This window comes from Myxocyprinus asiaticus, chromosome 39, assembly GCF_019703515.2.
Source record: "Myxocyprinus asiaticus isolate MX2 ecotype Aquarium Trade chromosome 39, UBuf_Myxa_2, whole genome shotgun sequence".
Lineage (NCBI taxonomy): Eukaryota > Metazoa > Chordata > Actinopteri > Cypriniformes > Catostomidae > Myxocyprinus > Myxocyprinus asiaticus.
In genome coordinates this window covers 31,059,766-31,084,223 of record NC_059382.1, presented here as the reverse complement: position 1 = coordinate 31,084,223, position 24,458 = coordinate 31,059,766, and the positions used below count along the sequence as shown (strand labels likewise).

The following is a 24,458-nucleotide window of genomic DNA, read 5'->3' as shown; positions in this document are numbered from 1 at the left end:
TACACAGACTCCCGTTCAAGATGCGGACACAAAAAACGCATTCTGGCGAGCATCCGGCATCAAGATTGGTTTGTGGCGGTAGACCTGAAGGACGCGTACTTCCACGTCTCGATCCTTCCTCGACACAGACCCTTCCTGCGGTTTGCATTCGAGGGTCAGGCATATCAGTACAAGGTCCTCCCTTTTGGCCTGTCCCTGTCTCCGCACATCTTCACGAAGGTCACAGAGGCAGCCCTTGCCCCGCTAAGGGAGGTGGGCATTCGCATTCTCAACTATCTCGACGACTGGCTAATCTTAGCTCATTCTCGGGAAATGTTGTGCACACACAGGGACTTGGTGCTCTCACACCTCAGCCGACTAGGGCTTCGGGTCAACTGGGAAAAGAGCAAGCTCCTCCGGTTCAGAGCATCTCTTTTCTCGGTTTGGAGTTTGACTCGGTCTCTTTGACAGCACACCTCATGAACGAGCGCACCCAGTCGGTGTTGGTCTGTTTGAAGGCGTTCAAACAGAAAACAGCAGTTCCACTGAAACTTTTTCAGAGGCTCCTGGGGCATATGGCATCCTCAGCGGTGGCCACCCTGCTTGGGTTGATGCATATGAGACCGCTTCAGCACTGGCTTCAGACTCAAGTCCCGAGATGGGCATGACACTGCGGGACACATCCGGTCATCACGCCGGTCTGTCACCTTTTCAGCCCTTGGACCGACCTCTCGTTTCTACGGGCAGGTGTTTCTCTAGAACTGGTCTCCAGGCATGTCGTGGTTATGACAGATGCCTCCAAAACGGGCTGGGGCGCTGTTTGTAATGGGCACATAGCTGCCGGCTTATGGACGGGCCCGTGACTGCATTGGCACATCAACTGCCTCGAGTTGTTGGCAATTCTGCTCGCCTGCGGAGGTTTCGGCTGTTGATCCAGGGCAAGCACGTGTTAGTTCAGACAGACAACACAGCAACGGTAGAATATGTCAACCGCCAAGGCGGTCTACACTCTCGTTTTATGTCACAACTCGCCCACCATCTCCTCCTCTGGAGTGAGCAGCACTTCAAGTCGCTGTGAGCCACTCACATCCTGGGCAACCTCAACACTACAGCGGACGCGCTGTCACGACAGGTTACCCTCAGGGGAGAGTGGAGACACCACCCTCAGGTGGTTCAGCTGATTTGGAGTCGATTCGGACAGGCACAGGTGCACCTGTTTGCCTCCCAAGAATCCTCCCCACTACCCACTCTGGTACGGCATAAACGCGCTGGCACACAGCTAGCCCCCTGGCATGTGCAAATATGCGTTTCCCCCACTGAGCCTACTTGCACAGACCCTGTGCAAGGTCAGGGAGGACGAGGAGCAGGTCGTCCTGGTAGCACCCTACTGGCCCACCCAGATGTGGTTCTCGGGCCTCACACTCCTCGCGACAGCCCCCTGGCAAATTCCCCTGAGGAAGGACCTTCTTTCTCAGGGATGGGGCACCATCTGACACCTGCGACCAGACCTCTGGAATCTCCATGTTTGGCCCCTGGATGACCTGCGGTGGTAGACATGATCACTCAGGCTAGGGCCCCCTCTACGAGGCGCCTGTATGTCTTTAAGTGACGTCTGTTCGCTAAGTGGTGTTCTTCCCGACGCAAAGACCCCCAGAGATGCGCAGTCGGATCAGTGCATCCTTCCAGCAGGAGAGGTTGGAAGGGAGGCTGTCCCCTTCCACCTTGAAGGTGCACGTTGCCGCCATAGCAGCACACCATGACACAGGTGACAATAAGTCCTTAGGGAAGCACGATCTGATCATCAGGTTCCTAAGAGGTGCCAGGAGGCTGAATCCCCCCAGACCGTGCCTCGTTCCCTCATTGGACCTCACTGTAGTTCTTCAGGGTGTACAGAGAGCCCCCTTTGAGCCTTTGCAGTCAGCCGAGCTTAAGGCACTCTCCTTGAAGACTGCCCTCCTGACTGTGCTCACTTCCGTCAAGAGGGTAGGAGACCTGCAAGTGTTCTCCGTCAGCAAAATGTGCCTGAAGTTCGGTCCGGGCTACTCTTATGTGATCCTGAGACCCCGACCGGGCTATGTGCCCAAGGTTCCCACGACCCCTTTTAGGGACCAGGTGGTGAACCTGCAAGCGCTGCCTCAGGAGGAGGCAGACCCAGCCCTGTCGTTGCTGTGTCCGGTGCGCGCTTTACGCATCTATTTGGATCGCACACAGAGCTTTAGGATCTCTGAGCAGCTCTTTGTCTGCTTTGGTGCACAGCGGAAAGGAAGCGCTGTCTCCAAGCAGAGGATCGCCCACTGGCTTATTGATGCCATAACTATGGCATATCATGCCCAGGACATTCTGCTCCTGGTAGGGCTATGAGCCCTGTCTACCAGGGGTGTAGCGGCCTCTTGGGCCCTGGCCAGGGGTGCCTCTTTAACAGACATTTGCAGAGTAGCAGGCTGGACAACACCCAACAACCTTGCAAGGTTCTACAACCTCCGGGTGGAACCGGTTTCATCCCAGATAGTGGCACGCAATACAAGCAGATAAGCCCAGGATAGCCGGCCGGGTGTATCACTTACACATAGCGCCTTCCACCTCCTTTTGAGCTGAAGATGTGCGCCATTAATTCCCAGTAGTGTTCACAAGTTTTGTTTCCTGGTTGACTTCCTCCGTTGAGTTTTCAGAGAGACTCGCTGCCAGCCCAGTACATGTGCTAACTAAGAGCCCTGTTCTGGGGTAGGTGCTCTGCATGTGGCAGTTCCCTGTAAGGCTAACCCCATGTGATATATATCTTCCGCCAATTCGTTTCCCTGTTGGCAAACTGCGTCTTCCTTGGGCAGAGCCTCTCTGCCCCAGTCTCCATGTTTGTAGTAACTCCTCCCCCATTGGGTAGGATCTACCTTGAAGACTCTCCACATGGTCGGAAAGACCATGTGACATATTCTTCCACTTAAATATCCCCCCCTCTCTTTGGGCGAGGTGTGGCCTCCGCGGTGTCTTCCCCTTGGGAGGGACACCCCCCGACTAGACCTGGCGGCCCAGTTGGATAATCCCCCTTCTTTTTTAGGGAGTGGATAAAGAGAAGGGGGAGAGAAGGGCCTGGTGCGCTGGCTACGAGGCACACAGTAGTCTGCCCACCACACACCGCCAGTTCACGCAACACGGTTCAGCCAATTGTGGTGTTTCGTATAGGGACCCCTAGTGTCACTACATCGACACAACATCGAGTGAGTGACAGATAGGGAACGTCATGGTTACCTTGTGTAACCTCCGTTCCCTGATGGAGGGAACGAGACATTGTGTCCCTCCTGCCACAACGCTGAACTACCCGCTGAAATGGCCGGACCTTATATCGGCTTCTCAGCATAAAACCTGAATGAGTGGTTGCATACCAGCTCCTTTTATTCGTATGTCCCGGGGAGTGGCATGCAAATACCACTCGCCAATTTTCATTGGCCTTTTATCAAAGACCAGAGGTGTCTCGGGCTCCCAAGAGTGACCCCTAGTGTCACTACATCGACACAACGTCTCGTTCCCTCCATCAGGGAATGGAGGTTACATTTCTTAGGGTTAGGGCCTTGTTTAAATCCCATATGAAGTTCTTTCTTCCATGTAACACAAAAAGATACGTTTTGAAGAATGTTCACGTTCTCTTCCGTACATTGAAAGTGGATGAGGACCATGGGCTGTCAAGCTTCAAGCAGGACAAACAAGCTCCATAGACGTAGTCCAAATAACTCATGCATTGTATTCCAAGTATTCTGAAGCCAAAAAAAGCTTTATGTGAGGAAAAGACTGGAATTTATGCTGTTATTCACTGAAAATCATGCTTTATGGCCGTGGTCACCATTCGCTTTCATTGTATGAAAAAGAGCAAGTTGGACATTCTGCTGTAAATAATTCTTTTGTGTTCCACAGAAGAAATAATTATTTTATTCCCGTCTTAAATAAAATGTGTGCTCCACTGATGGTTAGTTTTAGGTTTGGGGTTTGGGTTGGGAGTTACAGTTTATAAAATATGCAATCCTCTTCACTGTACTACAGCCTGTAGGGCTGAAAATAACTCGCTTCACATCTTGCTTTTGGCGCCCCTCCGAGGACATTTCTCTCACCCAACAGCACTTTACCGCTTTGGCCACTAGGGGCAGTTTTTTGCATTTTGTTAAGCACAGACTTTCTTTAGAAAGAAAGGCTAAAGAAAATTTTACCAACAGTTTAACTATTTATCTATAGTTTCCGATTTCACTGTGAGATCAGTCGGGAATGACATAAGGGTGAGTAAATGATGACAGAATTTATTTTTGGGTGAACTACTCCTTTAAGTTTAAACTTTGATTAAGAGTCACTGGCCACACAAAATTATCAAACTGCAGACTTACCCTCCACGAGAAACAACAAGCTTCACCTTCACTTTATAAGATACAATGATGCCCAGAATTTCCTTATTGGCTCCCTCTCTTAACCTTTAGAGACAATAAGGCCATGGAGACATGAATGTATAAACCCCCCAAAACACTTGTCAGCCATCACACAATCCACAAGCTATGTTCAAATGAAGAATGAGAGATTATACTTACAATGTACTTGAGGCTAAATTAGTGTCTTCATGTTTGAGCTTGCCATCCAGAGCCAGGCCACGTTTCTCTCGGTTGTTTGCGAGGAAAGGGGTAAGAGTATATACTTTACACAATGTAGCACTGGGGGCCACAATATCACTAGAAAAGGACACAAAACAGTCAGTAGCCTAAATAGGCAGATTGTGTTCTTATACTGTGGCTTGGTGTGTAGATTACATACTCTGATTCCTCTGTTGCCACAGGACACTTGTACTGGGCAGTGTTGAAGAGACAAATATCTGCATATTGACGCACTGCAATGTTTAATAACAGAAATAAAAAGTGTTATTGCCATCAGCTTTTTGATTTAAGAAAAAGCATAGTCCATTCACTATAAATGAATGAATAACCTGAAATCTTCATTTTTTTTACTGTCTTGTTTGTGTTGTTTGTGACATGGACATTGACACTGATTGGTTCACCATGATAGTAAATCTGAAAGACAACAAACAACAACAAAAAATGGTTACTGGAAGTATAAGTCAAATATATCTCTGTTTCTAAAGAAAGAAGACTTGTTCAGATTCTGGAAGTCTGTCACATCTATTCCTAACAAATTAACCCGGACGCTCTGTGCAGTTCAGGGTCCGACGATGGATAACTAAAAAAAAACAAAAAAACAAAACAAAAAAAAAAACACAATTAACATTTATAACTATCAGGTTAACTTCATGATTTTAATGATCTTTTCATTATTTTTTTTCACAACGCCCTCCAAAAAATTGTTACATAGGTTAGGTCCCCACTCACCAGGTCTAAAACATGAACAAATGTTATGAATTTTCATCTTCCTGATTTCCCTGAATCGATACACACATTTTAGTAGTACATTCCTACTATTTGCCTTTTTGATTTTGTTTCATTGTTTCACTTGCTTTATTTAACAGAGAGATAAAACTTAAATACTATCTCAATAGACTGCTGAGTTTTCATTAGGTCAGGAAAATATTAAAAGAATTTGAAGGGAAAACAATATGCTATAATAGGCTAATTTTGAAGTTACCATTATAGTTATTATTTATGGGTCTTCTAGGACACCAAATAGAAAAGCAAAGTCAATCTCAACAGAACAGGAGGGTTAAACATGTTAAATTTTCACATTCATTTTCACATAGCCTACTATGCATAACATTGTATCTGTAGCATTTCAGTTGCAATGCTCGCTTTTACCACTAGATGTACCCAATGTCATTGTCTCTGTTAGTAGTCATCAGTACCTACTGATGTTGTCTTCCACCAATAGTCAGGAATTTAGAAGCTTCTAATAACCAGCTGAGGAACCATACAGACTTACTTCTTTGTCAAGGGAGGCTTCTAGGTGTAAAGGTTTGTCCGACATAAGAAACTGCCTTGTGGTCTCAGCCATTGGCTGCGGGCCTGGCTTCTCTGGAGCATACTGCACTTTTCTGATAACAAGACGCACTGAATTCCTGCATTAGGGCAAAGAATGAGAGAAACATGCTATAGTTTGTAACATTTAATGAGGTAAAGAGATAGCATTACTAGATTTTACAACAATCTGTGGGCAACAATATTTACCGGCATAATGCAAGGGTGTTGTGTGTGTCTATTCCCCTAAAGTTTATGTAATAGAAAATAACAGAAGTTGAAAAAAGTCTGAGTGTGGACAAAGTCTTTCTAGCAAGACAGTACACTGTCGGCCATCTTTGGAACATTCTCGGGAGGCTATTTCCAGTCATGACAGTGCAGCTCCTATCTACTTGAATGGGTAATCACCGAAATCTCAAAAACAGTTGGTCAAGATTATGATCCAAGAACATATTTCAAATCAGCAGTAAAATCTGAACACTGTAATCATAAATTGTGCTTCTTTACCTCAGATTACACTAAAAATGCAATTTCCCCATCTTGTATAGCTAATGCATGTTCTCAAGTTGATTGACAGGCGATGTCTGTATCTAAACAGTGATTGGCTCTTTTAGCTCTAAGGCAGGACTTCCTTTCTACATCCGTTGACCATTGGAAACTTAGAGCTCCTTGGTTGGGCGTTCCAATTTCTCCCATTCATTTTACTAGAAGTGACCCATCTCTGCTAAATAGTCTCTGGTGCAGATCATCAATTCATTGTTGTGAGAGTTTGCCATGGTGTTACTGTGAGGATGCCAAGGTGTTCTGAGAGTTTTTGGCGCATTGCTTTACAGTTGCCATGTGCAGTTTTCCAAGTGGGAAAAACTGGATTGATCCGGTTGGGACATTTAGACAGAAAATGCTTCTAAATTTAGGTAAAAATACTCATTTGAATTAAGTTGGTTTCATTTAATAATCCCCTCATTTGGAATTAATAAAACAAAATGATTATACTTTTAACAACAAAAATGAGTACATTTAATTAAAAAAAAATTTGTTAAAGATTTTGGTTAAAAAAAAAAAAAAAACACATTAAATATAGTTTACTTATTTCATTTTCATTAAATCTGCTACAGCACAGAATCTTTTTTTTTTTTTTTTTTTTTTTTTACAGTGGCTTGGGTCCCTTCTTCAATGCAAAACTAAGGGATTTTTGTGTGTTTTATCATCTGCCAGTAAAATTATGAGTCAAAATTAAAGTCTGATCTCTTAGAAAAGTAATAGCACACATCTCCTCAACAAGCCACACTATTTGAGGTATCATTCATGTCCAAGTACAGTTTGCACCAATGTATAATACAAGGCCATGTCCACGCTTATCCGTTTAATTTGAAACCTCCATTTTCAGTTTCCTTATGTCATTGTTTTCCATGCAGTTTTGTAATTCTCAGCTTTCGGTGGAGAAAAACAGCATTTTTGTGTGGATGAGAGGCATACACATAGCGAAATCGATGCATTAAAAAAAACAAAAAAACAGTTTCTGTGTTGCTCTTTGTCAGTTACGCAGTTGGGTGCATTTGTGGAATGCTGTACCTTTTGTGAATTTTTTCTTCAACATTTTCTGCACAGAAAGCTTTGACTTCAAAGTCGACCCCACAGGCCTTTGCAGATGAGAAAAAAGGGAAATGCAAGTATTTTATCACTTAAATGTATTCAAACCTATATCATAAAGAGAAAAAAAAAATATTTAAAGGAAAATGTACCTTCCCTGTATCTTCTGGTCCTGGCTGTAACGTGACAGAACAGGGGAGGTTCGGGGGAATCTGTTAAAAAAAAAGGTTTGACAATTAAATCGAAGATATGACAAGGGACCAAATTTTAATCCAATAATCTCCAAGATGATTGTGTCATGTAAATAAAAAAGTAAGAAGATTTACCTCAAAGGTGAAAGGGTAAGCATGTTCTCCAAGTTTTTTTATCAGTCGCTCTTGTAGACGTGTCAAGCTATTTTTGTCCTCGGGCACAGGAGGAAATGCCTGGATGTTAGCCACAAAAAGGTCCTTTCGAAACGTCAAGCCAAGAACATCCAAATCCTCCCGTCCATAGCGGAAGGCGCATGTCAGGGTCACAAAAACTGTGGGTGGATGAAAAAGATTCTGTGCCATGACTGTCTGTTGGTTATCTTATGCAATAATATGATCTTCAAAATTGTCCTCACCTTTTCTCTCCTTTAAGTACTCTGGGTCTATTAAAACCACACCATCTGCAAAAGTAAAGAGATGTAACGGGTAAAAGGGCTAGTATAAACCACCTCAGATGAGCAACTGCGATTCCTTTAAATGAATAGTTCACCCAAAAATTTAAATTTATGTCATCATTTACTCATACTCATGTTGTTCCAAATCCATGTAACCTTTCCTCTCTTCCGTGGAACACAAAAATGTAATTTATTTTTGTAATATCCTGGCCACATAATGAAAGTGAATGAGAACATGGCCCGTCAAGCTCCAAATTTACCAAAAATCACCATCAACTAAGCAGATTTTAAGTAAATAACAACTGTTTCTCACAGGGGGAAGAGGAATAGGACCAGTTATGTAGTCTAATTTTGTGAAAATATTGACTGCACCCATGCTAGTTTTTGATACTCTGCAGAGATGCTGTTCAAGTTAAGAGTTGTTCTGTAATTAAATGAAATGTTTTTGTTTTTTTTTCACATTTATTGCTGTCAGTGGTGCCTTTTTTTTTCTTTTTGTTTCTTGTGATATCATTTCAATTAATATTTCTTAGGGAAACAACTTCACTACTAAACACAGTAAAGCTAATGATAGCACACAAATAAAACAAATAGCCATTAATTTGTATGTATATTTAGATTAGATAGTTAACATGAACATCATTACACTCATATTAGCTATAAACAGTTTATTATGTATTAGTTTATGTAGGCCTATGTATAAGTACATTTCCTTAATTAGAGTAGGGAAGAGTTGGTTGACTGCAGAGATTGGTTGGCACAGAGTCAATTTCTGGTAATTTTTAATTTAACAAGAAGGTTTACCTTCTTGACCAACATTGTTTGATTCTGTCAGAGCACATAAAGATTAAAATCTGTTAGGTTTAAGACAACTTCTCAGTTTATCTATGTCAAAAGGAAGCAGCAGACAAGCTCTGCCGGAACTGTTCGGCATCACTGTACTGCTGTGATCCAGAAACATGAATCATCTTTTTAACATGCCGAAAGTGCGCTTGCCTGCACCAGGCATCTCAATATATGACAGGTTATAACCCTCTTCTTCATCATTTGACCATAAATTTATGAAATGCTGCTGCTATGATCAATAAAAAAATGTACACAAGCAACTCTTTAAAAAAATAAATTGTTTTGCTGCCTGCTTTCAAAAGGCGGTAATAACATGATGTAAATTGTTCTGGGCAAATAGCACAATGTTTTGTAAATTAAGTGCAATCTAAAATAAGCTTAATTTACATAGAACGGAGGTGTGTTTGTGCTAAGAGGAATGACAATGACTTAATATAAATACTGAAATTCATTAACCACTATACCACTGAATCGATTTGTATGGACTACTTTTGTAATACTTTTATGGTGTTTGTTTTTTTGTTTTTTTTTTTCTCATTTTGAAGTTTGGAGTGGTGTAAATGATGTCCTGGAAGACTTTTTCTTACGTTTGTTTGAATTATTTTTTATTTTTTACCAGTTGGAATAAAATTCCTTAACATATGGTATTTGAAAACACCAAAAACTGGACAATTTTCTTTACATTGTTTGGGTTTTATTTCACTTTGTTACACTTGTGTTCCCAGTCAAAAATGACCGGCCATTGGAAATAAATGGATTAGACTACAAAATACAGAAATATTAAGTTTTCAGGAGCATCCCAATCATTTAGATGAGCACATATGTGGATGTGTGTATGTGGATGACACAAAGTCATCAGATATGTACACACACACACACACACACACACACACAATGTGTGTTTAGTGCCTTCTTGTGCATCATCTTTCCATGTAAACTCTTTGAGGAATATTTCAAGATCTACTTATCAAATTATGTTGTGTTTGTTTGAATCGGGATAGACTGCTCTAAGTTACAATATGTCAATGTTATTGTCAGGCCCCTCATCAGTCTCTGCTCCCTCTCTTCCCCGCTCCAACTCTCCTGACTGATTACCCTCACCTGATCTTCATTAGCCACCTCATCAAAGACACTACAAATACTCCACTCAAACTCCCACTCTTTGTCTAGTCTTGTTTGGACTCCTCACGTGTGTGACACTCATCCTTGTGACTTTTCCTGAAGATAATCTCAGACGTTTGAGTTAAGTTATTAGTTTGTTTGACTTCACCTTTGTTTTGATATCCAGTTCTGTTCTTCGTGATACCCGTGTTTTGTTTGTGTGTCTGAATAAATCTGCATTGGGTTCATCACTTCTATCGTCCTCTTCCTCTGAGCATAACAGAAGGCCAAACCGCTACAGAATGAACCCAGCAGAGGAAACTTCTCACATCGAGTGACTAACCGAACTTGGACATTGGCTCCAGCGACACGAAGGTGCGCTTGATGAAATCCAGAAACTCCTGGAAAGACTAGTTAATATTCCACCCATCACCTCATCTTCCTCCACTCCGGACGCCTTCACGGGTTCTACAGCGTCCACAACAGCTTCTCCGCTCCTTCTGTCTCCTCCGACATTAATCATCCCAGTGGCATCGCCGGCAAATTTCTCTGGCTCAGCAGAAGAGTGCAGTGGTTTTCTTCTCCAGTGTTCCTTGGTGTTCGTGACACAACCCTAGCGATTCTCTAATGATCATTCAAAGATCGCTTTTATCATCTCCCACCTCACCGGAAAGGCTCTTCAATGGGGAGACGTGATGTGGAAACAGGGAGGCTCTGTCATGCAATCCATTGAGGCTTTCACAACGCACTTCTGGGAGATATTCGAGCCATTCGCAGGGGATTTCCACACCGGTGAGCAACTCAGCCATTTGAATCAGGGAAAGTTGTCAGTCCCTGAGTCCCTACACCAACGAGCCAATGCCCATGCCTGCCACAGTCAACGAGCCAATTCTTGAAGCCTCGTCCGTCCCAGAGCCCGCGTTGCAAGCCTCGTCCGTCCCAGAGCCAGCACTCGCTGAGCTGTTAGATCTGGAGCTGGTTCCCGCCCTTATACCCACCCTGAGTATCCTTCTTCCTCCATTGGTTCCGTCCAGCCCTTCTGCTCTGCTGGTTCTGTCCAGTACCCTAGCCCTTCCTCTCTGCTGGTTCTGTCCAGCCCTTCTGCTCTACTGGTTCCGTCCAGTATCCTAGCCCTTCCTCCTCTGCTGGTTCCATCCAGCACAATGGACACTCCTCCACAGGTCTCCTACTCCTCCTCCTCCTGATCAGCCGGTTCTCCCCAAGTCACCAGCTCGACCATCGCCCCCTGTGACATCACAGAGTAAAGGAACTTTCGATCCTCTGACACCGCCTAGGCCTTCCAGCCTATCGCCTTCACCGGGTTTCCTCATCCCTCCAGCTCTGCCTTGGTCTGTCGGTCACCTGGCTCCACCTTGGCTCTCTGATCCTCCGGTTACACCTTGACTCTCCAATCCTTCGGCTCCACAGGGGACCTCCATCCCTACGGCTCCGCCTTGGTCCTCAGTCCCACCGGTTCTGCCTCAGTCTTCCGATCCCCCAGCTCCGCCTTGGTCCTCATCTCTGCCTCCAACTTCTCCACCTCCAACGTCTCTACCTCCTATGTCTCCGCCTCCTGAGTATCCTATGGCTTCACCTCCTGAGTCTCATTTGGCACCACCTCCCAAATCTTCCTCACCTTCTTTCAAGCCTACCATGGCCATCTTCCATGATCCTCCTCCAAAACCTCCTGACCCTCCACCAACTCTGTCCTGGCCAACTGATCCTCCTCCCAGGCCTCCTGTCCCTGCCTTGTGGCTGCCTCCCAGGCCTCCTGATCATTCACTGGCTCCTCCCTGGTCTTCTGTGTCATCCTCTTCATTTTGGGCTTCGGGAGCTGCCCGTGGAGAGGGGGTACTGTCAGGCCCCTCATCAGTCTCTGCTCTCTCTCTTACCTGCTCCAACTCTCTGACTGATTACCCTCACCTGATCTTCATTAGCCAACTCATCAAAGACACTACAAATACTCACCTCAAACACCCACTCTTTGTCTAGTCTCGTTTGGACTCCTCACATGTGTATTTATGTGTATCAGTGGAAATTTCATACACTAATACTCACTGCAGTTTGGGCTCTGAGTGAAACAAATTTGTTCATTGCATTCTACTAATTGAGAACTTTACTACAATATATAACACATGTCTATCTCATCATTTTTATGGTTTTACCTACTCTGAATATAATTGTTATGATAACAAATTTGCAGATGATGAGAATGAAACAGTTCTTATTTGTCAGCAAGTTAAAAAGCATTATTTAAAAATTGGTAGGATCAGCTATATGCATTGTAAAGTACAGATTCTAACCCATTTATTATGTAATTATTATTATTAATTTTATTTATTTATTTTTCCGCAGGGAGTACCCCTCACTGGCCTACTATAAGCTCAGTTCAATGAATCCTTATATAAAAAAAATATATAAATAAATTTATATATATATATATATATATATACACACACACACACACACTACCGGTCAAAAGTTTTAAAACACTTGACTGAAATGTTTCTCATGATCTTAAAAATCTTTTGATCTGAAGGCATATGCTTAAATGTTTGAAATTAGTTTTGTAGACAAAAATATAATTGTGCCAGCATATTATTTGATTTCATTATAAAACTAAAATTTGATTAAAAAAAAAAAGTGGACCAAATAATAAAGAAAAGCATCCAATAAGTGCCCAACATAGATGGGAACTCCTTCAATACTGTTTAAAAAGCATCCCAGGGTGATACCTCAAGAAGTTGATTGAGAAAATGTCAAGAGTACATGTCTGCAAATTCTAGGCAAAGGGTGACTACTTTGAAGATGCTAAAATATAACACAGTTTTGATTTATTTTGGATTTTGTTTAGTCACAACATAATTGCCATAGTTCAATATATTTTATTCCATAGTTTTGATGACTTTACTATTATTCTAAAATGTGTAAAAAAAATTATAATAAAGAATGAGTAAGTGTTTTAAAACTTTTGACCAGTAGTGTGTGTGTATATATATATATATATATATATATATATACATATATATATGTATATATATATATATACAGTATGTATATATATATATATATATATATATATATATATATATATATATAAAAAGTAATTAAAAATAGGAAAACGAAGATCTAATGCAATACCTTGTAATAATATATGCTATATGAGAGATTTATAATCAGTCTTAGCGGGCTCGCAATTTTTGACCGGGAACACAAAATGTGTTAGCACAAAATGAACACAACACAAGGGTTAAAACCGGTTATACATCAAACTCTGTGTAAATACATTTATAAATAAATAATAAAAAAAATACTTTCTATTGTGAATAATTTCATCCAGAGAAAGTTTTGGTAAGTCTTTGTAGTACAGTGTTTATGTTGCACATATTACATATAATTAAATGGATTACAGAAGTAATAATGCTAACCAAGTGTATTTACAATTTACAAGCTGGTTCACATAGTAATAACACATTAAGTACACGTTCTTAATCAGTACTTACAATGTCACTACAATATAACATGATCACTGTAATGTAAAGTGTGACCATAAGTTTAAATAAATGGCATATCTTATTGCCTACCGACAGGCTCCACAAGGTCCACGTGGTCAACAAAATCCCTCTTACCAAGGTACACAGTTAGCTGAAAAGGCATACAATTATGAATTAATTACACAATATACCAATTAATCACATATAACAAAATTTAATGAGAAAAGCCCCTAAATGAGTGGAAGACAAGTAAATCATTGAGTAGATTACACAAATAGACTTAAGAAGTCACAAAATTGCTTGTGTTATTTCCATGTTATTGAACATCATGTTGAACAACATGATGCGATATAAGCCCATTAATGTAGCGGCTGTGTTGTGCTGAGTTTTGATAAAGCCCCATATTCACCCCACGCCTGCATCCTGCTCAAGGAATGTTGCAGCGCACCATAGGCCTCCCTGCTAATGATCAACCTAAAGACTCATGGCTACAGTAAATGCTCACTGCATAACCATTGTGAGCTGGCTTCCCATCAGTCTGGCTAATAGTGTCATGAGCCTTGTATCAAATCAAATTTAGGAACAAGAGATACTTTGTATTCTATGTTTGTTGTTATCCAGTCATTACCATTTCATAACAGATTGTGCTGTGAGAATTCACTGACTGAAAACCTTTGCAGAATCAGGTTCAATACAACTGACACTCACATTATGGATAGTCATTAAAGACAGGAAAAACTGGCATTATATTACCTTTCCATTAGGACTAGCCTTCTTGAAAACCCTGTGGAAAAGGAAAAGTGACATATGAGCTGATGACATATGCTAAATTTTAAATAAGATAAGATATATTTACTTAAAGGTGCTATTACTTTTTTGGACTAGCATGCACACAATCTTCATACTACCTGAAATGTATAACTGAGATAAGGGTCTTTGTGAAAGTATTCATGACTTTGTGACAGTCCTGGGCAATGTAATTCAAGGAGGCTTAATATAATTGGGTAGAGCTGTCAATTAGCACACCGTTTAATCTCAATGACAGTTGCTCAGCTGGCCCATGCAACCCAGAAAGTACACAACCTGGGTGCTGTCTTTTCTTCTTCATGGGCACTCATAGAGCAATTTCTTTTTAGACAATCATCTGAGCCATAAATGCCATGTGACTGATCACTCTATCCACAGTTTTCCTGACCAACCACAGGCAGGTGCTGATGATTCTGATTGCAGTTGGACTGTTTTCTGGTTCCTGTCTCCATAAGCAGCACTGTAAAAACTACCGAAATGAGCGATCCAGATGGAAAACAACAACAGTTTTAAGAGTTTGGAGTCACAGTGAGTTCAGGCTCAATTTGTACAGTTGTTAGCTCTCATAAGAACTCGAAGTTGGCCATCGTGTCATGTCATTTACCCTCTCCTTAAACTTTGTCAAAAAACTGTCAACGATCTGTGGAGCCACATGTTTATTTATTTGGCAATTTTCACAAATGTAATACTCTATAAATCACATTATCCACTTAAATCATTAAACAGAATTAAGTTATAAACTGTGGAACATGTCTGCATTCAGGCAAAAAGATGGATATCAAAATTCCTTGCAGCAGTCAAAGAAAAACATTTATATAGAAAACTAAAAGACCTCCAAAAATTGGGCACCAGTGAAACATCTATTATAATGTACCGTTTTTGCAATTTATATGTTGACAAAAAAAAAAAAAAATTATTTGATCAGAATACACAGCTATTTTTGTATGGCCATCAGCGGACAAACTTGCTTTTTGCCCACAAAATGGCTGAAGCCAACAAGTCAAACATTAAAAAAACAAGCTTTCAAAATTCAAAATGAATGCAAAAGTGTCATAAAAGTAGTCCATGTGACTCATGTTTCATATAACAAGTACTCTTAGGGCAAATTATAGGTTTAGGTAAAAAAATTAAAAAATAAACTACATTTAATTCATGATAGTGCATGAGAGAAGCTTGTTCGTTTCAGATGCACAGATACATGTCTAAACCTGCCAGGCATTACTGCCTGCTGCACCTCTGTCAGTGCCTTCAGCTATGGGATCATCAGCCTGGAGCCACCCATCATAGATGTTTCACCCCATTAATCCCGGAACATCTCCTGGTGGTAGAGCAGCATTCAGGGATGTCTCCCTGCCACCTTCCACAGCTGGACACCAGATCCTTTCCAATACCTCTTGCTCTTGCTTTCCCATCAAGACAAACCATGCAACCAGGGATCACAACCCCTTTCTCTGCTTCTTTTGCCATTTCCTTCAACACTGATCCAATTATACCACTGTCGTTTAACAGGTGCTGCATTGATGTTCCCATATATACTTGAAAACCGACCTCCACCGGGTAAGTGGCTTCCATCAATTTCCTTGCACTCAGCTACCAGATCAGCATATTTTAGCTTTTTCCTCTCATAAATCAAATCAAATCACTTTATTTTCACTCAACCATATACACAAGTGCAACAGTGGGTGAAAGTCTTGGGTGCAGTTCCAAGCAACATAGCAGTCATGATAGTGATGAGACATATACCAATCTACAATAAATATCAGATTTACACAACACAATTTACAAAACTAATATACACATAATTACATACAACACAGTATACAAATAATAATATACAATGTACAGTATGCAATACACACAATATAGAGTACATATATGTAGTGATTTCTACTCAATTCACCGATGATGTAGTGATTTTTAATCACGTGTCACTTGTGTGGTTATGAGTGTATCAGATGACCCCTCCCCCTTTGCAATACGGGGAACCAGTTAAGAATACTATCTTAACATTTTAAGAACACTCCCAAAAGAGCTGTTTGATCATTTAGAATTAATGTAAACTAGAGGGAGTTGGTCAGCTGATTTATCTGAAGGATTTGTGAGAGTCTGGACAACTAGTAGAGTCTTTGATCATCAACACAATGAAGACACAGTTGTAATAAAATTTATGAAATTTATTAACAATAGATATGCATGAGTAAATACCACAACAATTAATAATGCTAATAATGAATATGCACTGCTAAAGGATAATAAACTAATAACCAAAAAGGAAAGTACTGAATTAAACAATAAAACAAATAAATGATTTGAACACAGAGTGGATAAATGCAATGCTGTTGAACTGAATGTAGCAATGGGAGAGAATTGTATGGGAATGCTCCTTATGGGAAACCACCTAATGGCTCTGGCAAAATGGTAATAAATAATGCTTATTTATCATTAAACAAATAATATACCTATTATTTATAACAATCTGATCCCAGATAACTGTTATCTAAGCAAGTTAGAAAAACATATGCTGCAGGTATAAACTAATGCCAAGGTCTCTAGAAAGAGGATTGGTAAGTTTATATTTACGTTCCACACAGTCGGGTGATGAGTCCGGCAATAGAGACATCTTCCACTGGTGATGCGGGTAGCGTGCAGTGGTAAGGGCGCAGAGTTGCGATCCAGTAATTGTTGCCACGCTGGAGGATGCTGAACTTCAGTTGTGCCAAGAGGGTCCTTAAAGAGTGGACTGGGCAGCTGGGTCAGTTGAATATTCACAGGGTCCTTTGCAGACTGGCTGCATCACTGAGGATCCGTGTGGGACAGGCAATGTCTGCCGATGCAGAGATCCTTTGTGGACTGGGCTGTGCTACTGGAGGAGCCGTAAGGGTCAGTTAATGTCCCTCAATGCTGGGGCCCTTTTTCAGCTAGAGTGCAGCCAAAAGCAATATAAAAGGTTTTGCTCACAAAAGCTTAACCTCAACTATCTTATAGCCTCTTTCCTCATCAGGTCAGAAACTCAGGACGTGGTATATCTGCTAGTGTCTCCTTCCCCATCAAGTTGGAAATGCAGGACAAGGGTATGTCTACCCGGGGGACATATTTATCCCTTTCTGATGTGGAGGAGACTGAAATCTGGCACCTTTCCGATCCTGGAGTGTGATTGGCCACTGGTGTTTGAAATAGCCATGGTGTTGCCCACCCTAGTATGGAACTCATTTGCATAGCATAAAATACAGTGTTAAAACAGTGTCTTTAATGTTTTACCCATGCATTATTTCTTTACCAAACCTCTTTCAAATTATTAAAGGCATCGTATGGAACAGATAGAGACCAAACACGATAAGAAACCGTTAAGTCCTCATCCATGCATTCATTTATCTGTTAATAGGTCTGTCCCATGAACTGTTGTGTTAATAGTCAATAATCATTAACATAAACTGTGCTTTGCATGAGGATGGAATGGATGTGTTGCAGTTTATATTCATTTAAGGCATCTGAATAGATCTCTGTGGCCTTCCACTACTGCTGCATCTGGGAGGTCCTGAAGGAATTTTTACGGCAGTTCTTGCCTAAACCTTAGGAATGAGTTTGGTGGTTAAAGTCAACCTGTAGTCCAATGAGAAGTCCTCTTCTTGCTGGTGGTGGGGGCAGAAGGTCCCCCTGCCTGCCCTGTAAGAGGTGTCTGGCAGTTGTCTTAGCATCTTATCTGATGTTGCTGAACATTTGTTTATGTTCACTCACCAAGGATCCAATCACAGAGTGGCACAGCCATAAACTGGTCCCTGGACTGCCATCTTAACTGATGTTCACCACATCTCCCCCGTGCTCGGACTGATCGAGCACCTGATGTCGCTGATCTGGGTGATATACTGAAAGGGGAATAGCAGGAACAAAACACAAACCTCACCTCATCATTCGACCATTGGCAGTTTGAGTAACTATAATTCAATAGTTCATATACTAAATTTAGTGAGTATACTAATGATATCCTGTATCAGTACTACTAAACAGGTTACACATGAACCTACATGTAAAGAAAGGGAACCTATGGATAGTCAAAAAGAGAACTATAAAGACTATTCAGTGAGAGGTTTCTAGACAATAAAGCAGTCTCCTGCTACTTCCGTCTAGTCAGCGTTGCTTGTTATAGCAGGATAAAGCTCAGGGTGTGGTCTGCACTGTTGGGCCTCATGTATTCAGATAGAAGACAAAGGCAGGCCTAACAGTCAAAAACATTCCTCAAGTCCCCTCCTAAGTCGTAAATTGTACTGACAAAAATCACGCCAAAATCAAACAAAGGGAGTCCAAAACAGACTACAGATCCACGAAGCCTTGCCCACTAAAGGATCGAGCACTCAACTCCTATTGGATGAGGCACACAACAGAACGTCCCTCAAACATGACATCATCAGGAGTTCAAATAATTCTGAAATGCTTCCAAAGTTGCTTCCGGCGACTTCGTTCACCGAATACGGACGTAGCTTTTTGCTGCTCTCCGGTGCAACCTCGTGGCATAAGGAAGTAATGTCCGACTTGAAACTGTAGCCATACAATCTCCATCTCGCTGGACGAGTTGAGATTACTCTGTGTTCGACCGAACACACTAACGGATCCGAAGGAGACCGCCGAGCAATTCGCATCTTCATCCGTTGGCCTACAGAAGTGAAGAGATTAAAGATTTCTTCCATCTTCAATCAAGTCGACATTTCTGAGTTCTCCGCCAGCCCGCCGAGAATCAACAGCCGTACCGCCCGCCGACAGCGCGAGGAAACGGCCCGTCATCACCCGAGCCTCAAGGAACAAGGTCAAAGTTAAAGGACGGAGGAAAACACATTCTACCTGTGTCCTCATGCGATTCAAGTAAGAGGTTTACGTCTGGGCGGAGATAGAATATTATAGCGTGTTATTCTTGTGTTTCAAGTTTTTTTGCTTGTACAGTTTACGGATCGCCATGTCCGCTCATTATTAATACTCAGGGTATTAATTATCACAAATTTGTTTTGCTGTATTGTGGTCCAACCAGATTGGACTGTTGTGCATTTTCGCCTTCGCGGGTGAGACAGCAACTGAGTTCATCCATTAAAGAGTCAAATAACAAGGGACTTTTACAAGCCTCGCTCGTAAAACCGCGTCTCTGAGTGATGAACGCGGCTGCTTCATCTCCAGCTATCGCGAAATCAGCTTTCGGGCTGTCACTTCTCTCTCTCTCTCTCTCTCTTTCTCTCTCTCTCACTAACCACACTGACACACACACACCTTATGTGTTATAGGATTATTTTATTTCCATATCTAATCATATCACTGTTTAGTTTGTAGTTGTAAGTCGGAAGTTCATTGACTGCATTGTATTAATTATTAATTGATATTACTGCATAAATAAACTTCGTTTATATTACAAAGAGAAGTGTTTTGGTTTGTTTTGCATACGCCTGTGTCATGCTGACGGGATGCCAGTGCTCGGATTCAAACCTTCATTCATTTTTTTTTATTCGAAAATCGATATTCTTCGGATGTCGATTTTCCTAAGAAAACAATCTAATATTGAGACTGTTTTAATATTCGGTTATTAGTCCCTGATTTCAGGGTGGTGCCCCGTCAATGTTAATCCTTATTAATATTCTATTGATTTTTGATAATTGATAATTATCTTTGATTGAATTAGAATGATCAATAAGCTAGTGTTAATTTTAATGTTTCATCGATGTTAACAATTGATAAGTGTTGATTTTAAAGGATTAAAAAAAAAGCTAACATTGATTCTCATCAATGTTCTATTGATTTTAATAATTAATAATTATCTTTGATAATTATTAATTATTGCTAATAACCAAACTTGCTCCTAAACGTAGCACACTACATTTACTGGAGTCCTATATGAGGTTTTAATGAGTTAGATCCAATTAATTTAAATATTGATTAATAACTACAGAAATAATTATTAATTATTTTTGATAGTAACCCTGATCTAAACAACCAGTAAAGCCCTACAGCACATATTAGATTTGAGCTCAAGAGCTTCATTAAGTCTCACCCTTTTCAGTTCTGACAGGCAACCCTGCAGTTTGTGGATTCGCTGGTAGAGTATCCACCCCAGGGGGCCCATTGTAGCCCACCCACATAGTGTGAAGATAAGTAATAGGCTGTCACTGATATCCCACCCCCAAATGAATGGCACCTTCTTAGGTTTTGGCTCCACAGGTGTAGCTCAGAGGCTACCTAACTGGAGACTGATCTTTGCTAATTTAGGTCCCTCAAACAGAATTTGATCCCAGAGTGACTTATCTACTTCCAGAGTGTGTCCTTTAAAGGTATCCACTATTTCAAACTCCACATCATGCACATCAGCATCAAGATGGTATAGAACTAAATGTTTGATGTGGAGAATTGCTCCTACTGGGATTTGAATTAGCATAGTTTCATTAGGGAGGTGTATTGGAGTAGCTGTATCATGGCGGTTATATGTCATTATGGCTTCACTAACAGGTGTATTAACTAGCCACTTAATTCCTGCTCTCTCAATTTGGGTGGTAGTTGCATCCTCCCTGTGTGTAGCAACAGCATTGCATTTGTCTTCCGTGATTAACCTTATTATGCCACAAAGGCCTTCAATGGGGTCTCTTATGAAAGGTTTACTGGGAAATAGCCATTGAATATCTTTGACAACTGTACACATATGTAGGTTAGGTGTCAGATACATGTTAGGATTTTCATGTTGACAAGCTATGGGTGAGGATGTCTCAATTTTTATGTGTATATCTTGAGATCAAAACTGTCCTGGTTACTTGCGTAACCTCCGTTCCCTGATGGAGGGAACGAGACGTTGTTTCGATGTAGTGAAACTAGGGGTCACTCTTGGGAGCCCAAGAGACCTCTGGTCTTTGATAAAAGGCCAATGAAAATTGGCAAGTGGTATTTGCATGCCACTCCCCCGGACATACGGGTATAAAAGGAGCTGGTATGCAACCACTCATTCAGGTTTTATGCTGAGGAGCCGAGACAAGGTCCGGCCATTTCAGCAGGTAGTTCAGTGTTGTTGCAGGAGGGACACAATGTCTTGTTCCCTCCATCAGGGAACGGAGGTTACGCAAGTAACCAGGACGTTCCCTATCTGTCACTCACTCGACGTTGTGTCGATGTAGTGACACTAGGAGTCCCTCTACGAAATGCCACAAAAGGCTGAACTGTGTTACGTGAACTGGTGGTGTGTGACGGGCAGACCACTGTGTGCCTCGTAGCCAGCACACAAGGCCGACACGTAACCTCCCCCAACATAGTTATGAGTGTCGAACGGCCCTTTGAGGACAAGTCGACTACCCAAAAGATAGAGACAGGCTAACCCAGTCGTGGCCTCTTTTCCCCTTCTTTTTTTCCACTCCCTAAAAAGAAGGCGGGATTATCCGACTGGGCCCCCAGGTGTAGTCGGGAGGTGTCCCTCCCAAGGGAAGGACACCGCGGAGACCACAACTCGCCCAAAGAGACGGGGGATATTTAAGTGGAAAAAATACGTCACATGGTCTTGCCGACCATGTGGAGAGTCTCATGGTAGATCCTACCCAAAGGGGGAGGAGTTACTACAAATATGGAGACTGGGGCAGAGGGGCTCTGCTCAAGGAAGACGCAGTTTGCCAACAGGGAAACAAATTAGCGGAAGAGATATATTGCATGGGGATACCTTACAGGGAACAGCCACATGCGGAGCACCTACCCCAGAATAGGGCTCTTAGTTAGCATGTGTACTGGGCCGGCAGTGAGTCTCTCCAAAAACTTGACTGCCACAGGGCTCGGAGGAAGTCAACCAGGGAACATAGTTTGTGAACACTACTGGGAATTAATGGTGCACGTCTTCAGCTCAGAGGAGGTGAAAGGCACTATGTGCAAGCAATACACCCGGCCGGCTATCCCGGGCTTATTCGCTTTTATTGCGTGCCACTACCTGGGAAGAATCCGGTTCCACATGGAGGTTCTAGAACCTTGCAGAGGTGTTGGGTGTTGCCCAGCCTGCTGCTCTGCAAATGTCTGTTAGAGAGGCACCCCTGGCCAGGGCCCAGGAAGCCGCTACACCCCTGGTAGAATGGGCTCATAACCCTACCGGGCCTGGGCGTGATATGCCATAGCTATGGCGTCAAAGAGCCAGCGGGTGATCCTCTGCTTGGAGACAGCACTTCCTTTCCGCTGTGCACCAAAGCAAACAAAGAGCTGCTCAGAAATCCTAAAGCTCTGCGTGCAATCCAAATAGATGCGTAAAGCGCGCACTGGTCACGGCAATGACAGGGCTGGGTCTGCCTCCTCCTGGGGCAGTGCTCGCAGGTTCACCACCTGGTCTTTAAAAGGGGTCGTGGGAACCTTGGGCACATAGCCCGGTCGGGGTCTCAGGATCACATGAGAGTAGCCCGGACCGAACTCCAGGCACGTTTCACTGACAGAGAACGCATGCAGGTCTCCTACCCTCTTGATGGAAGTGAGCGCAGTATGGAGGGCAGTCTTCAAAGAGAGTGTCTTAAGCTCAGCTGACTGCAAAGGCTCAAAGGGAGCTCTCTGTAGACCCTGAAGAACTACAGAGAGGTCCCATGAGGGAACAAGGTGTGGTCTGGAGGGCTTCAGCCTTCTGGCCCCTCTCAGGAACCTGATGATCAGGTCGTGCTTCCCTAAGGACTTACCGTCGACTGTGTCATGGTGTGCTGCTATAGCAGCAATGTACACCTTCAAGGTGGAAGGGGACAGCCACCCCTCCAACCTCTCCTGCAGGAAGGAAAGCACAGATATACAGGCGCCTCGTAGAGGGGGCCCTAGCCTGAGTGATCGTGTCTTCCACACGATCTACCGCCGGGCCTCGCGGCGGGGCGGAGCTCGAGGTGCCACACCATGTTGTGGCCATGCTGAGTCTAGGGATATTGAATCACTTACCTGGCTCCTTGTGACCACCCCAGAACAGCATGGGATGGGGGAGGAAGAGGCCTGTCCTCGTGACCCATGGAGACTGTCACATCTGGGGCGGATGTGTGCCACAGCTGGGTGCACAGAGCTGGGGAGACTGCCGCTGGAGTGCCAATCCTGCAAGGAAAAACCCGTGGATGGTGGTTGTGATGACGACTGTGCACACTGGGTATGTGACCTAGGGAAGGAGGAAACCGCTCTTTTGCTGAACTGTTGGGTACCGCAGCCACTTGAGCATGCGGCAAAATTAAACAAAAAGGCAACAAAAGACTCTCCACCCGGCCCTCCAACAGGGGATGGAGTGGTCTTCCTACCAGCTCCAGTTGAGTGGGTTTCTCCGACCCTGGGTCGCCCATCTCAGGGGCGTGAGACAGGTGGCATCTGCTTCCTGCGGTGGGCTCCATGCCGGGGCCGGGCCGAAAGGGGTGGGCTGCAGTGGAGCCGGTGCAGTCACTGCAGGGGGACACCCTTGGCAATGAGCAGACGGGATGCGGGATCTAGAGCCGCGCCGGGGCAGGATATGCTGGATAGCCTCCATCTGCTGCTTCACCGTCGAGAACTGCTGGGCAAAGTCCTCGACGGTGTCGCCAAATAGGCCAGCCTGGGAGATGGGGGCAGCAAGGAACCGTGTCTTGTCGGCCTCACCCATCTCGACCAGGTTGAGCCAACGGTGGTGCTCCTGGACCACTAATGTGGATATTGTCCACCCGAGAGACCGCGCCATGAACTTCATTGCTCGGAGAGCGAGGTCGGTCGCCGAGCGCAGTTCCTGCATCAGATCTGGGGCGGAACTACCCTCGTGCAGTTCTTTTAGTGCCTTGGCTTGGTGGACCTGCAGGAGAGCCATGGCGTGCAGGGCAGAGGCGGCTTGTCCAGCAGAGCTGTAGGCCTTAGCCGGCAGGGACGACGTGAACCTACAGGGCTTGGACGGGAGCTTTGGGCGTCCGCGCCAGGTAGCGGCGCTCTGCAGGCATAGGTGCACCGCGAGCGCCTTATCCACCGGGGGAATCGCTGTATAGCCCCTGGCCGCCCTGCCATCGAGGGTAGTGAGGGTGGGGGAACTGAGGAATCGGGACTGGGCTGCAAAAGGTGCCTCCCATGATTTCATCAGCTCCTCGTGCACTTCCGGGAAGAAAG

At 43.3% G+C, this 24,458-nt stretch overlaps 1 protein-coding gene across 1 annotated transcript in view; it reads right to left on the bottom strand.

Annotated features, from left to right (window-relative positions):
- LOC127430332 (beta-arrestin-1-like) overlaps positions 1 to 24,458 on the bottom strand; it is a 107,388-nt gene that overhangs the window by 19,190 nt on the left and 63,740 nt on the right. Inside the window, exons 2-12 of the mRNA XM_051680066.1 lie at positions 14,340 to 14,370; positions 13,677 to 13,737; positions 8,107 to 8,151; positions 7,826 to 8,022; positions 7,652 to 7,711; positions 7,482 to 7,549; positions 5,875 to 6,010; positions 4,931 to 5,015; positions 4,762 to 4,834; positions 4,542 to 4,679; positions 4,344 to 4,427 (exon numbers count right to left, since the gene is read on the bottom strand). Coding sequence (XP_051536026.1) covers positions 4,344 to 4,427; positions 4,542 to 4,679; positions 4,762 to 4,834; positions 4,931 to 5,015; positions 5,875 to 6,010; positions 7,482 to 7,549; positions 7,652 to 7,711; positions 7,826 to 8,022; positions 8,107 to 8,151; positions 13,677 to 13,737; positions 14,340 to 14,370 — 978 coding nt within the window. The remainder of the gene's footprint in view (positions 1 to 4,343; positions 4,428 to 4,541; positions 4,680 to 4,761; positions 4,835 to 4,930; positions 5,016 to 5,874; positions 6,011 to 7,481; positions 7,550 to 7,651; positions 7,712 to 7,825; positions 8,023 to 8,106; positions 8,152 to 13,676; positions 13,738 to 14,339; positions 14,371 to 24,458) is intronic.